Consider the following 13,642-nt stretch of genomic DNA (forward strand, 5'->3'; position numbering starts at 1 on the left):
GAGGTGTCAGAAACCACTTTTTGGTGGGGGGTGGGGGGTGGGGGGGGCAAGCGTTCCCCTCTTGCAAAGTCTCACTATTGTTACCCTCCAGTGCCAAGAGAGAAATGGATGAAAACATGCCGTTCTGGGTCAGCCCGTGCCTGAAGGCAACTCCCAGGTTGCCTCGGTAAGTCCAGTGGGGGTGGGTGAACAGTTAGCCCTGCACCAGCCACCACGCTGGGCTCTCGCTCACGTTACTTGACCCACCCCTCACGACAGTCCTGTGAAGCAGGTTTTAGGAAATCCATTTTGAGGAGAACACAAGACATGTTGAGATTAATTGATCATTTTGAATAGAATATTATCTATCCACCTGACAAAATGACCCAGAAGTTTGCAAATAAGTATATTGTGAAAATGAGGGCTCCCTCCCCACCATGTCTAGCCACGAGATCCCCTCCTTAGAAGTAACCACTCTTGCCAGTTTTTGTGATTTCCTACCGGAGATTGTGTGTATACTTCTTGTACGCATATACAAATATCTTTTCTTCCCCTCCCTCTTCCTTCTTCTTTTTTTTTTTTATTTTTTTTTTCAACATTTATTTATTTTTGGGACAGAGAGAGACAGAGCATGAACGGGGGAGGGGCAGAGAGAGAGGGAGACACAGAATCGGAAGCAGGCTCCAGGCTCTGAGCCATCAGCCCAGAGCCCGACGCGGGGCTCGAACTCACGGACCGCGAGATTGTGACCTGGCTGAAGTCCGGACGCTTAACCGACTGCGCCACCCAGGCGCCCCCTGACATGCTTGTAAGATAGTTAAAATACATTATTTCTGGCGTGGCCTGGACAAGAAGCAAGATATAAATTGTTTCTGGCTTGGAACATAGAAGCAGCTCAGGAAAGATGATTTCTGTGCTCTTTTTGGAGTCTGAATTATTTGTTATGCCTTCTTTAAATATAATTTGCCAATGGGCCAAGCTGTTCAGGCCCTCAACATGGAACAAATCTCGCCTGAACTTAGTATTTGCAGGACATTGGCACTTAAAGGGTCAACCATTAGGCTTGAGAGCAAAAAAGGCCACTGGAAAACTATAGCATAACTTGATCTTAGGGTAAGTCCTATCAAAAGTGGAAAGACAGTGACAGGAACTATTCTTAATAGTGATAGAAACTATTAAAAACACATAGGGAACTAATTTAAAAGGAAGGTACAGGACCCATAATGAAAACGATAAGTTTTATTGAAGGATGCAAACCAAGAACTAAATAACTGGAACAAAATTTTGCAATTCTACACAGAAATTCCTAACATCATTAATAAGCCAGTATTTTACCAAATTAATTTGCAGTCAATGCAACTGCAATCATAATCTCAATGAAAAAAAAGTTCCTCTTTGTTGCTACTTTGAACGATCTCGAAGTTTAAAATAAATGTCTGAGAGTAGAAAAACAAACATTTGCAACTAGAATAACATGATACTGGCTCAAGAATGGAAAAACGGGTGAATATAATAGGGAATTCAGAAGCAGATCCTCATTATCCAAGGACTTATTAATGGAATGGCTCAGGATCCCTAAAATTCTCAGATTGCAAAAGGTCATCACAACATTGTTGGTGGGAATGTGGATGGTTTTAATTGTGTTGGAAGATTGCCTATTTTTCCACTTATACGAGAAATATACCTATCCTTAGATTCTATCCTCTAGAAGTACAATCAGTAGTTCATAAGGTTACGTGCACAAGAAGGTTTACGGTATTATTGTTGCTGCAGCAAAACAGGACATAGCCTGTTGTCCATCAGGATCGGAATGGTTGACAAATTGTGAAATCTTAAAGGATCAAGAAAACAAGTTAGATATTGATCTGGAAAGTCTAGAATAACAACGTATCAAGCTGTGAACAGTGAAGACGTTAGGTGACTACCATTGGAAAGTCATTTTTACTTCAATGCGTTTTTTGCATGCTTTGACATTTTCACAATAAAAATGCACTTTCTTTTATAAGAAAACGACCTACCTCGTTTTTCTTTTTAAATAATGGTGCTTGGAATATCATGCGTCCATAAAACAGTAAGTTCAGAGGCTACTGAGCAACACAGGCAATTGTTCATGATATATTTTTAGGGAAAAGAAAAAGCTGGAGGGGCGCCCGGTGGCTCGGTCGGTTAAGCGTCTGACCCGATTTTGGCCCAGGTCATGATCTCATGGTTTGTGAGATCAAGCCTCGTGTCGGGCTCTGTGCTGACAGTGTGGAGCCTGCTTGGGATTCTCTCTCCCTCTCTGCCCCTCCCCTGCTCATGCTCGCTCTCTCTCTCTCTCTCAAAATAAATATATAAACATTAGAAAAAAAAGAAAAGGCTAGATATGAAACTATATATAGCATATGAAGCCAAATTTGTAAATATACATATTCATGCATGAAAAAAAAAACTGGAAGAAAATGCAACAGTATGTTTATGGTGGTTAATTCTAGGGTTCTTTGGTTTTATTATTTATATTTTTGTGTGTCTGTGTCTGCATTTTCTAATTTTTTTTCCCTGAACATGTTTTACTTTAAAAATAGACGAGGGGCGCCTGGGTGGCTCAGTCGGTTGAGCGTCCGACTTCGGCTCAGGTCATGATCTCACGGTCCCTGAGTTCGAGCCCCGCGTCGGGCTCTGTGCTGACAGCTCAGAGCCTGGAGCCTGTTTCGGATTCTGTGTCTCCCTCTTTCTCTGACCCTCCCCCGTTCATCCTCTGTCTCTCTCTGTCTCAAAAATACATTAAAAAAAAAAAAAAAAAGGGGAAGAAAGAAAGTGAATGCGTGTCCTTAGCATCTAAAAATGCTGTCCCCCTGGGGCAACTGGAGACTTGTTCATATGAAAACAGGCTGCAAAGTATGGCTCCAGTTACCATCCACACCAGACTGGGACACATGAGGAAACCAGATCCAGACCTGGTGGAATTTACCCAGCCAGTGTTCACGATGTAATAATCTTTGTGAACCTTCTAAGCCGGGGCTTGGCCACATGTATTTGGCACATGAAAGCACTGGCCAGGCAGGTCGGGACGTGCATTTGTGGGTGATCGTCAGCACACTTGGATCCTTTCCCTCACCTGAGTCACAAGGCTTTGCGGGCAGAGCCACCTTCTCAGGCATCCGGAGGCTACCAGGCAAGTTGGAGAGCTGCCCCTGTCCCTCTGAACTGATGTCCACATTAGAGGGTGGGATCGCCCACCTCTGCCCCCAGGCCAGGCTCACACCTTGAGACCTACGTTCTCAAACCCAAGTGAGACCTCGGACAGGTGGAGTATTGGCTTCTCTACTGTAGGTTCTTGGATACGTGGATAATCATTCTTTTTTTTAATTTTTTTATTGTTTATTTTTGAGAGGAGGGGAGGGACAGAGGGAGGGGAGAGAGAATCCCAAGCAGGCTCTGCGTTGTCAGCACAGAGCTGGACGGACATGGGGCTCAATCTCACAAACCATGAGATCGTGACCTAAGCCAAAATCAAGAGTCAGATGCTTAACTGCCTGAGCCACCCAGGTACCCCGACATAGATAATCATTCTTTTTTTTTTTTTTTTTTAATTTTTAATGTTTATTTATTTTTGAGAAAGAGAGAATGAGCAGAGGGAGGGGCAGAGAGAGAAGGAGACACAGAATCCGAAGCAGGCTCCAGGCTCTGAGCTGTCGGCATGGAACCCAATGCAGGGCTCGAACCCACGAGCAGCGAGATCGTGACCTGAGCCGAAGTGGGACGTTCAACCGACTGAGCCACCCAGGCGCCCCAGTGATCACTCTTTAATAAACTTTGTAAAAATAAACACATGCACACATTTTCCTCAGGGCCAGTGGAATTTAAGAGGTTAGCTTCTCTGACCTTCACTCCCTCTGGGAAAAGGATGATTTCACCTGCCCCCTCTCCTGTTTCGAGTTCAGAGGAGCCCCCTGCCCTCTGCCCCCACTAGGGTCAGAACTGGAGGGAGAGGCATTAAGCATTGCCAGAAATAAAAGGAGATGGAGAAAAGAGGTGTTTCCAGAGTTTCTCTCCTGGACAGAAGAGCATGTTGGCTGAAGTACGTTAGCAAGCGATCAGGGATGAGTAGAGGTCATGGAGACCTTGCTAGGGAGGATCGATCCGGTTCCCTGTGGGGCTCCCTTTGGCCAAGTGGGGGTGGTGTGAGTCTGGGGTGGGCACTGGGTCTCCCGAGCCCCAAGGGCTGCCTGCAGGGTCCCCCACTCTGTCCTCCCCAGGCAGTGTGCAGCCTCTCCCAACAAGGCATGTCACAGGCATGTGTACGGGGGCTCCAGCCTTTCCTGCGAGGCTCAAAGTTTTGGGGAGCGGCCAGCCCCGGAGGTGAATTCTCACGCACATCCCTGCATGACTACTCAGTAAATGCAGGGGTCTGAAGATGTCAGTTTTGCCGATGGCACTTTGCTGAGCCAGCCCATTGTTCCCTCAGGCTAGTGGCTGGGGGGGGGGGGGGGGGGCGGGGTACTGCTTCCTTCCTCAGCTGCCCAAGTAGGCGGGAGGGGTGGGGATTAACCAATGGTGCTGTGTCCACTATGTTCACAGGCTGACCCAGCCCTTGTCCCCTACCCCTGGGTCTCACCAGAAGCCAGGATCTGTGGCCTCTGGCTGGCCTCATGCCCCTCTAGGTGGTCAAAGTCCCTTTCTTTCATTTTCTTTTTCCCTGCTCAGCCATGCATGGTTGAGACTGATGTCCCCCGAGCACTGGAATTTGGGGTCTAGGTTATCCCTGGAGTCAGTGCTGACTGACACACACACCACACCAACACTGAGTTTACATTAACGACAACCTCGGGGCGCCTGGGTGGCTCCGTCGGTTGGGCGTCCGACTTCGGCTCAGGTCATGATCTCACCATCCGTGGGTTCGAGCCCCGCGTCGGGCTCTGTGCCGACAGCTCGGAGCCTGGAGCCTGCTTCCGATTCCGTGTCTCCCTCTCTCTCTTCCCCTCCCCCGCTCAAGCTCCATCTCTGTCTCTCTCAAAAAAATAAACATTAAAGAAATAATAATTATATATTAATGACAAGCTTCCAGTCGATGCCTGAAGAAGCCGTATGGGCCAAGGGACAGTTACTGTATCAATTACTGACCAATGTGATGGCATTCAGTTACTCCCAAATCCCACCATACAAAGGGCATCAAACCTACCTAATATAGGCCCATCTAAAAGGAGGCCGAACCCGGGGAGGGCTCAGTCCTCTCCCCTGTCAGCAAGTATTTCTCTTGGGACCACTTTCATTATCTTGTCCGCACTCGGGGGAGTCACAAGACTCTCAGGTTTATTTAGCTGTTGGTTTAAAGCCGCTCGTGTCCGTAAAGGGATCCCAGGTCTTGAATCATTTGCCAAACATCTGGTGCCCTGTAATCTCCCTAGACTTCGGACTCAAATACACTGGAAGTGGTCAGTACAACACAGAGAGCGGGCGAGCAAGCTTGGACCCCCGTGAGTGAACTGGCAAACTGGTCTTGTTTCCGATCCCATCAGAAGATGGATGGGCAGACCCCAGAAGGCGCCCTCCCCTCCAGACCCCCAAAGGAATGCCTGCTGCCCGCCCCTCCCCTTCCCCTCCACCCCCCCCCCCCCCCCCCCCCCCCCCCCCCGGCTCAGGTACCTGAAGAAGAATGGCCAGAAACCTCTTCTCAGCCTCATTGCGGCCGTAGCACTGGAAGCTATGTGTGTAGAGCGAGTACACGTAGCCGTAGAGGGACACTTTCATGATATGGCTGCTGTTCAGCCCCACCTTGTCTCCGGCCGCGAAGGATATTTGGGTAGAGGCACCACCTAAATCCAGGGCACCTGTGGTCTCCACTCCATTTGGATGCACCCACATATGCCACAGGTTCTTCTGCACGGTGGGGAAAGGAAACGAGAGAAAAGGCCAGAGGCACCATCTCTGTTTGCCCGGGACTCTCCACCCAAGGCCCAGCTCTTTTTGCTAAGAAGTCTGACAAGAGCATCCGGAGGCCGAAACGCTCTTTTATTTCAAGGGTGGCGAACTCAAATGCTTCCAGGGGCTAGACAGGCAACATAAACGAATGAGGTAGGTTAGGGGGGGACGACAGGGAAGGTTAGGTGGGGGACTGTGGCAAACTGGGGACCGCACGAGCCACGTTCTGTTCCGGTCTAGCCACACTCTTCCGGTTGGTTATTGCCAACGTGAGCCAGCTGGGACCAGTGCTTCCAGCTTTTGCGGGTTGTGGGGGTCAGGGAAAGCTAGAAATGTGCATTTGTATGTGGCATTTCTTTGTGTGTGTGTGTGTGTGAGTGTGACATTTCTAAAATATGAACTGTTGGCAATTAACTAAAATTTAAGAATATATTTGAGGGGGAACAAGATAGGTGTTGGGCTGGATAAGGCTTATGTCCTCTGTAACATGGTGATTGTCCCTTGGGGTCGGCTTTCCTTTGCACAAGGGGCAGGGCAGGGTAAGGGACCCGGGGACACAGGACGGTTTGGGAAGCAGACTGCCTGAGGGCTCTGGAAGTTCCAGAGGGCTGTGGAGCTTCTTAGAAGAGTCATTCTCCAGCTACCCTTCAAAAAACCCATAGCCTTTAGATTTAGATCCCCCCACCTCCAATTTCTTATCAGCTAGTAAAGTGATGATATTCCTTCTCCCCTGTGCATTTGGTCCTATTTACGATGCAGTGTTTTTGCCCCAGCTCTATGTGTGTTTTCTTAGCTATTGTCTCATAGTTGTTTCCTCAATGCAGTATATGATAGGGATGACACAGGACAGATGCCCCTGTCAGCATGCACCTCTGCTTAAGTGACCACCCACAGGGGACGGGATAGATAGCAAAATTAAAAACCATGCATTTGTTTTCACACACCTCCAGGAAATTTCCCATTAAATAGTTGGCTGTAATCCATCCATATATCCCTTCCTCTTGCCCAGAAATGATTTGAGCACCCCTAAAATCAAAGGGCTGGGACTTGAAGTAGTTTTGGATGCTGGCAAGGACTTCATTAGCTGCTGTTTCATTCTGTAACCTATGCAAGGCACAGAACACAAAAGGCTGAGTGCCTGGACAAGAGAGTCTTCAAATAATCTCACTCAGGTGAAAAGGCAAACCTCCCCACCCCTCCGCTGGCAGGGATGATTTTCCAGATGTGTGCAAAACTGGCAACCTTTCGCAAGTCAAAACCTCCCAGGCAACCAAGGCAGATGCCCTTGTTACCTGTCACACCGCCAAGCAGACAAACAGCTTTAGGTAAAAACACCCCTTGTTCTCTCCTCCCCTACCTGTTCCTGTCTCGTTCGCTAGCAACCAGCTGATCAAAAGGGCCTTCTGCTTAGTCACCATTGCTCTGTCTCAGATCAGCACAGGCAAGGGGGTTGGTGAAGGCATAGGGGTGGCATAAGGAATCCGCTGGGGGCATCATATAGAGGAGCCCTCGTCAGGCCAGAAGGAAGGGGGATCTTTAGGAGGAGGGGGGAAAGAAAGAGGGTTAGGCGTTCAGCAGTCGCTGCTTTGCTCTCCGGGAAGGCTTCATCATGAGGGTATATAACGGCTATCATGGCCGTCAGTGAATTGGAATCCATCAATGCGCTGACCCACGGGAAAGTGGAAACATAGTATTCTAATATCACCCATGACGGGGCATTCTACTATTGTTCATTGGCTGCCATTTTACCTTATGGAAGCACATTCACTTGGGAGGGTACCTCCCCTTTCATCACGGGGTTAAGAAAACCGGGGCACTGGCTCACTATTGGCTCAAGGAGGAGAAAGAGCCACGCCACAAGCTGAGGTCCATTCTAATTCAGCCACAAGTGATCACTGTTTGGAAAATAATCCAAGAGTCTTCCTAGTTTTATCAGTTCCCCTCCCAGAGGATTCTCATTAAATGCTTTTTTTTTTTTTTTAATAGTTGACTTTTCCCTCAATGGAAACATCAGCTAGATCCTCAGAAGGAATGGATTACCATCAGAAAGTTTTACGAGGAGGAGTTAATATTTAATTTATTCAAATGGGACATTCACTGTTTTCCCAAGTGGCGAACTTCCTATTCCATGGTTTTTGTCACGGGCTATAAGTCACAGAGTCTTCTAGTTATTCCTCACTGAGAGGAGCGGGAGAAAAAGCAACTAAGAGAAAGTCGGATGCTTTGTTTCCATAAAAAAAGAAAAGGCAGAAGGAAGGCATTTCTGTATCATTTCTTTCAGGTAAACGCAATCATTTTGAAACACCCTGCAGATTCCAAGCGGGGCAAAGAAATGCAACTTTTTCCCACGTTCTGTTCGGTCAACGAGGATAGAGGGATAGAAACAAGGAGAGGAAAACCTCAAGGAACAGGCCCAATCCAACCGAGGATGCTTCGTGATTTCTTTTAATCATCATGTTAAAGTGGCTCTGTTTGTTTGTTTCTGTGTATCTTCTTTATGCCCACACATATAATTTTATGTTACTGGCACCACAGACAAAGTGGCTTTGAAGCAATATGAGTGTCATCTTTGGGGGATAAAGCCTTATTTTCAAAGTTCAGAGCAGGCTTTACCCTGGGTAGATTTAAGTTTGATTTTTTTAAAAAAAACTATTTTTCTTGGGGCGCCTGGGCGGCTCAGTTGCTTGAGTGGCTGGCTCTTAATTTCGGCTCAGGTCATGATCTCAGGGTTCGTGAGTTTGAGCCCCACATCAGGCTCTGTGCTGACCATGCAGAGCCTACTTGAGATTCTCTGTCTCCCTCTCTCTCTCTCTCTCTGCCTTTCCCCTGTGAGCTCTCTCTCTCTCTCTCTCAAAAAGAAATAGACATGAAAGAAAAAGAAATATATTCTCTTAAAAAATAAAAATAAAAACAATTTTTCCTTTATTTCAAGGTCAAGGAGCTACAATAATGGGGGAAAAAAAGAGAGATCGAAAGGGCACTTGAACACAGTGCAACTGGGCTAAAAGTCATGGCTACAATCTAGAAGGAACTGTTACATTGTATGAAATGCGCTGTTTGTTTCCTGATAGCTGCAAAGGCTTTGCCTGAGGGGAAGTGCAGAAATTCCACTAATTTTTTTAGAGGGAGGAGAGGGGCAGAGAATCCTAAGCAGACTCCACATCAGTGTGGAGCCTGACATGGGGCTCGATCTCACAACCGCGAGATCGTGAGCGGAGCTGAAATCAAGAGTCGGACGCTTAACTGACTGAACCACCCAGGCGCCCCAATGAGAAACCACTCTTGTAAAGCAGATTGCAGCGAGATCGTGTACGTGAGTAGACGCCACGTAACTATGGTTCGCACTCAGGATGGCTGCTAGCACACCGGGGTCAGAAGACCAGGCATCCAAAACGGTTTTTACTTTTCTAAAAAACTAGAGGTATACCCCATGGGATTTCATGTCACCTGCCTTTTTTTCCCCAGAGTTCTCGGGAAAATCACCAAGGTGGAGGGAATCCCTTTTAGAGCAGTCTCTTTCTGGGTATTAAAATAAAGACTAAAAGCGTCCCAACTTTTAAAGCCTAAATTTATGGCAGAATATGGGCTTCTTCCTTTCGGATTTGTCCCCAGGCAGAGAGTTACATTCTTGGCAAGGCTCAGCACATTCTTGATTTCGGTCAGATGGGCTCCGTGGGGCCACCCCAGCCCTTACCTCAGCAAGCGCATCCCCGCCGTGGCCCCCAGGTAAGTGCGGGTGGATCTATGGAGGTGGGCTGGAATCTGCCCCTGGACTTTTTGCATGCAATCCTCAAAGGCTTTGGGCACATCTTGGGGGTTTTTCCCATAGCTGGAGATCCCAGAGCCTGAGGAGCAAGCAGTCAGCACTTCTTAGCATTCCCAGGAACCAACAAGAGCAAGACAACTTCGAAATAAACACGAAATCGACTTTGGGAAGCAGTGGGCTCGAGTGGGGAGTTGAAAACAGGTGGAGGTGCTAAGTCCCATGTGGTCACACTGAAGTGTCAACTCCCCAAATACAGAAGGAAGGAATTACAAAAGTGAAAACATGAAACAGGATCTGCTTAAGAAAAAGGTCTCATTACGGAAATTTCAAACACCAATAAAAGTAGGGAAGAAGGTATAATGGACCCCCTTGTACCCACCTCCCAGCTCTCACAATGATCACCTCTGGTGTCGTCTGTTCTCTCTCCCCACAGAACGAACTGCAGAGATGGTATCATTTCATTCTTTTTTTTTTTTTTTAATTTTTTTTTAACGTTTATTTATTTTTGAGACAGAGAGAGACAGAGCATGAATGGGGGAGGGGCAGAGAGAGAGGGAGACACAGAATCTGAACCAGGGTCCAGGCTCTGAGCTGTCAGCTGTCAAACTCAGGAACAGAGAGATCACGACCTGAGCCAATGTCAGATGCTCAACTGACTGAGCTACCCAGGCGCCCCTAATGATTTCATTTTTAAGTGATCTCTACATACAACGCAGGGCTCGAACCTACAACTCCAAGATCAAGAGTCACATGCTCCACTGACTGAGCCAGCCAGGTGCTCTAGTCAATTCACTTCTTCACAGAATTTCCACCCAATGGGTTTTGAGACACAGTAAAAGGTGGGACAGGAAAAATGAAACAAAAATTCAAATCTATTCCACGTGTTCAAACACAGAGGGAAAAAAGGAATCTTGTCATGATTTATCTTCAGGAAACGCTGTGGCATAACTATATGTAATTTAAGATGTTATCCTAAACATTAAATATGAAAGAATACCAAAAAGTCCACGTTTATCAATGTCAACAAGAAATAACACACCTAGAGAGACCTATAACTCAGACAAGCCCATGACAGCGTTCCTCAGCTTGGTCAGAAATCTCCATGAAGCTGAAATGAACGATCACAGAGAGAATTGAAAGTAGAGTTAGGCAAGAATTCTTTTAAAGCAGCGTGAGCGCCTGCCTGCTATTACGCCTGTAGAAATGAACAGAACCAAACTCCAGTTAAGGTGCCCGTTTTCTCCATATTCATCTGTTCCCTCCCTCTCCCCCTCCCCCCACCTCTCTCTTTTTCTCTCCCAGTTTGTTTGAATTAGAGTCCAAATAAATTCCATCCATTCCACTTGGCTTGTGTGTCTCTTGAGTCTCTCTCTTTTAAAAGATTATTTATTTATTTTGAGAGAGAGACAGAGAGAGAGAGAGCGTGCATGCATGCACAAGTGGAGGAGGGGAAGAGAGAGAGAGAGAGAGAGGGAGAGAGAGAGAATCCCAAGCAGGCTCTGCACAGCCAGGGCACAGCCCCATGCAGGGCTCAAACCCATGAACCCCGAGATCATGACCTGAGCCGCAATCAGACGCTTAACCGACCGAGCCGCCCAAGGTGCCCGGGCTCTACTTTCAAAATACCTCTCAAATCTGAGCACTTCCTCCCCTCCCTCCCCAGCACTGTTCTAGATCAGTTTCTGCACGTTGCCACTACCCCCGTTTGCGGCCGGACAGTTCTTTGCGGTGGGGCCGTCCTGCGCACTGCGCAATGTTTAGCCGCATCCCTGGCCACCACTAGATGCCAGCAGTATCCCCAACCCCAGTGGGGACAACCAAAAATGTCCCCAGACATTGTTAAATGTTCTCTGGGGAGCAAACTCGCCCCACGCTGACAAGTACAGTCTCGGCCAGACCACCATCACGTCATAACTTCATGACATCATAACTTCATGACGTCATAATAGCCCTGGTGACCCTGCTTCCGGTCGCAGCCTCTGACTCCGCGTTCTACATCCAGAATGCTCCGTGAAACGTAGAGGTCATATCCATGTTAGTCCCCTGACCAGAATCTCCTAGTGGCTTCCCAGGATACTCCGAGGAAGTCGCATCTGAGCACAAGTCAGACGCCTCACTGCAGCTCAGGGCCTCCGCGAGCTGGCCTTGGCCGAAGTTCTGGCCTCATCTCTCACCTTTCGTCCTCTTATTCATCCTGCCCCAGCCACACTGGCCCCTCTGCCTTTCCTAGAAAATGCCGGGCGGCTTCCACCCCTGGCCTTCTCCCTTGCCGGGCCCTCTGTTCAGCACATTCTTCCCTCAAAAATGTGTATGGCTCACACTCTTGCACTTTGCCTCTGCATAAGTGTCCCCTCTTTGTCCTTCCCTGATGATCCTGTCAAAAACAGCAGGACTGCTCTCTGTCCGCCTACCTCGCTGCTTTCTCCATACAGCACTTCTCCCTGACGTGTTTCATACCCATTTATTTCCGATCTATCGCCTCGATTCGAATGCAAGTTCCACAACAGCACAGACTTTGTATATTTTATTTATCTATTTATTTATCTTTTATTTTTAATTTATTGTTATCTATTTTTTTTTAAGTTTTTATGTTTATTTTTGAGAGACAGAGAGTGTGTGAGCAGGGGAGGGGGAGCGAAAGGGAGACACAGAATCAGAAGCAGGCTCCAGGTTCTGAGCTGTCAGCACAGAACCCGACGTGGGGCGCGAACTCATGAACGGTGAGATCATGACTTGAGCCGAAGTTGGATGCTTAACCGACTGAGCCGCCCAGGCACCCCTATTTTTTATTTACTTTTAAATAAGCTCTGTGCCCAATGTGGGGCTTGAACTCATGACCCCAAGATCAAGAGTCAGATGCTCCACCGACTGAGCCAGACCGGTGCCCCTGTATATTTCAGTTTGGAATCCCCAGCAAGAACAGTTACCGGCAAACAGTTGGCACTCAATACATATTTATGAGATAAATGAATCAATCAATCAGTCAATGAGATTTTCAAACCAGTATGAAACTCTATACTAAGGGGATCATGCAGTTCAATCTGGATCAGCCAGAGCTGGTCTCTGGAAAGGGACTGGTTAGGAACCTTGCTGGAATGTCAAAACTTGGGGTATCTGAGCATGTCACCTGAGACCTATTTGCATAAGGTCCCATAAGCCTCCTAGAGGGAAGACGGGATTGGGCTCATGGGATCCTGGGATTCACAACCCTAAGAAAGGAGGGTTGGAACTGCTATTCCAATCTGGAGAAAGGCGGCTGGACAGATGACACAAAACTTACTCGAGGAGGGGCGCCTGGGTGGCGCAGTCGGTTAAGCGTCCGACTTCAGCCAGGTCACGATCTCGCGGTCCGTGAGTTCGAGCCCCGCGTCAGGCTCTGGGCTGATGGCTCAAAGCCTGGAGCCTGTTTCCTATTCTGTGTCTCCCTCTCTCTCTGCCCCTCCCCCATTCATGCTCTGTCTCTCTCCGTCCCAAAAATAAATAAACGTTGAAAAAAAAAAAAATTAAAAAAAAAAAAAACTTACTCGAGGATATGTACCCAAGCAAAGGATGCTTTCAAAACTGTAATGGCCAGGTCCCCAAAGCAACTCCTTAAGGCATTTCAATGGAGGAGATGGCTACACTTAGGCCCCAGTAGAGTTCAAGCACCGGTTTAAAGGGAACACGTGAATGTCCTTTGTGGGAGGATATAGCAGCAGGCTTGAGCACCACACACCGGGAAAGACAGGAGGGGCGTGTAGGGGACTGGTGCCCTCCAGGGAATGGCTTTACAACAAGCAGCCAGAGCTTCAGACACCAGCATGGGGACCAGCAGCTAAGGCAGCACCCGGTGAACTCAGGAAAACAGCGGCAAGTGAGGAGTGATGATACTCACCAGGTCCCTCCTCGCCCACAAGAAAGAAATCTCCAAGAGCCTGGGTATCTGGGAAACACTGCAGGGCAAGCAAGCGTTCACCACCCCCTCAGACTGGCCAAGGCAGGGGAGCCCTGGGAAAT

At 47.9% G+C, this 13,642-nt stretch overlaps 1 protein-coding gene and 1 long non-coding RNA gene across 4 annotated transcripts in view; one reads left to right on the top strand and one right to left on the bottom strand.

Annotated features, from left to right (window-relative positions):
- ENTPD3 (ectonucleoside triphosphate diphosphohydrolase 3) overlaps window positions 1–13,642 on the bottom strand; it is a 42,456-nt gene that overhangs the window by 9,692 nt on the left and 19,122 nt on the right. For all 3 annotated transcript variants that reach the window (XM_045436466.1, XM_045436464.1, XM_045436465.1), the window contains 3 exons: window positions 9,575–9,725; window positions 6,825–6,984; window positions 5,605–5,838 (listed from right to left, as the gene is read on the bottom strand). In XM_045436466.1, coding sequence (XP_045292422.1) covers window positions 5,605–5,838; window positions 6,825–6,984; window positions 9,575–9,725 — 545 coding nt within the window. The remainder of the gene's footprint in view (window positions 1–5,604; window positions 5,839–6,824; window positions 6,985–9,574; window positions 9,726–13,642) is intronic.
- LOC123575772 lies at window positions 3,170–8,359 on the top strand. The gene is made up of 2 exons (XR_006700990.1): window positions 3,170–3,265; window positions 8,162–8,359. It is a non-coding gene; the product is annotated as an uncharacterized LOC123575772 (long non-coding RNA).

The sequence above is a fragment of the Leopardus geoffroyi genome, chromosome C2 (genome assembly GCF_018350155.1).
Source record: "Leopardus geoffroyi isolate Oge1 chromosome C2, O.geoffroyi_Oge1_pat1.0, whole genome shotgun sequence".
In the NCBI taxonomy this organism is placed as follows: Eukaryota; Metazoa; Chordata; class Mammalia; order Carnivora; family Felidae; genus Leopardus; species Leopardus geoffroyi.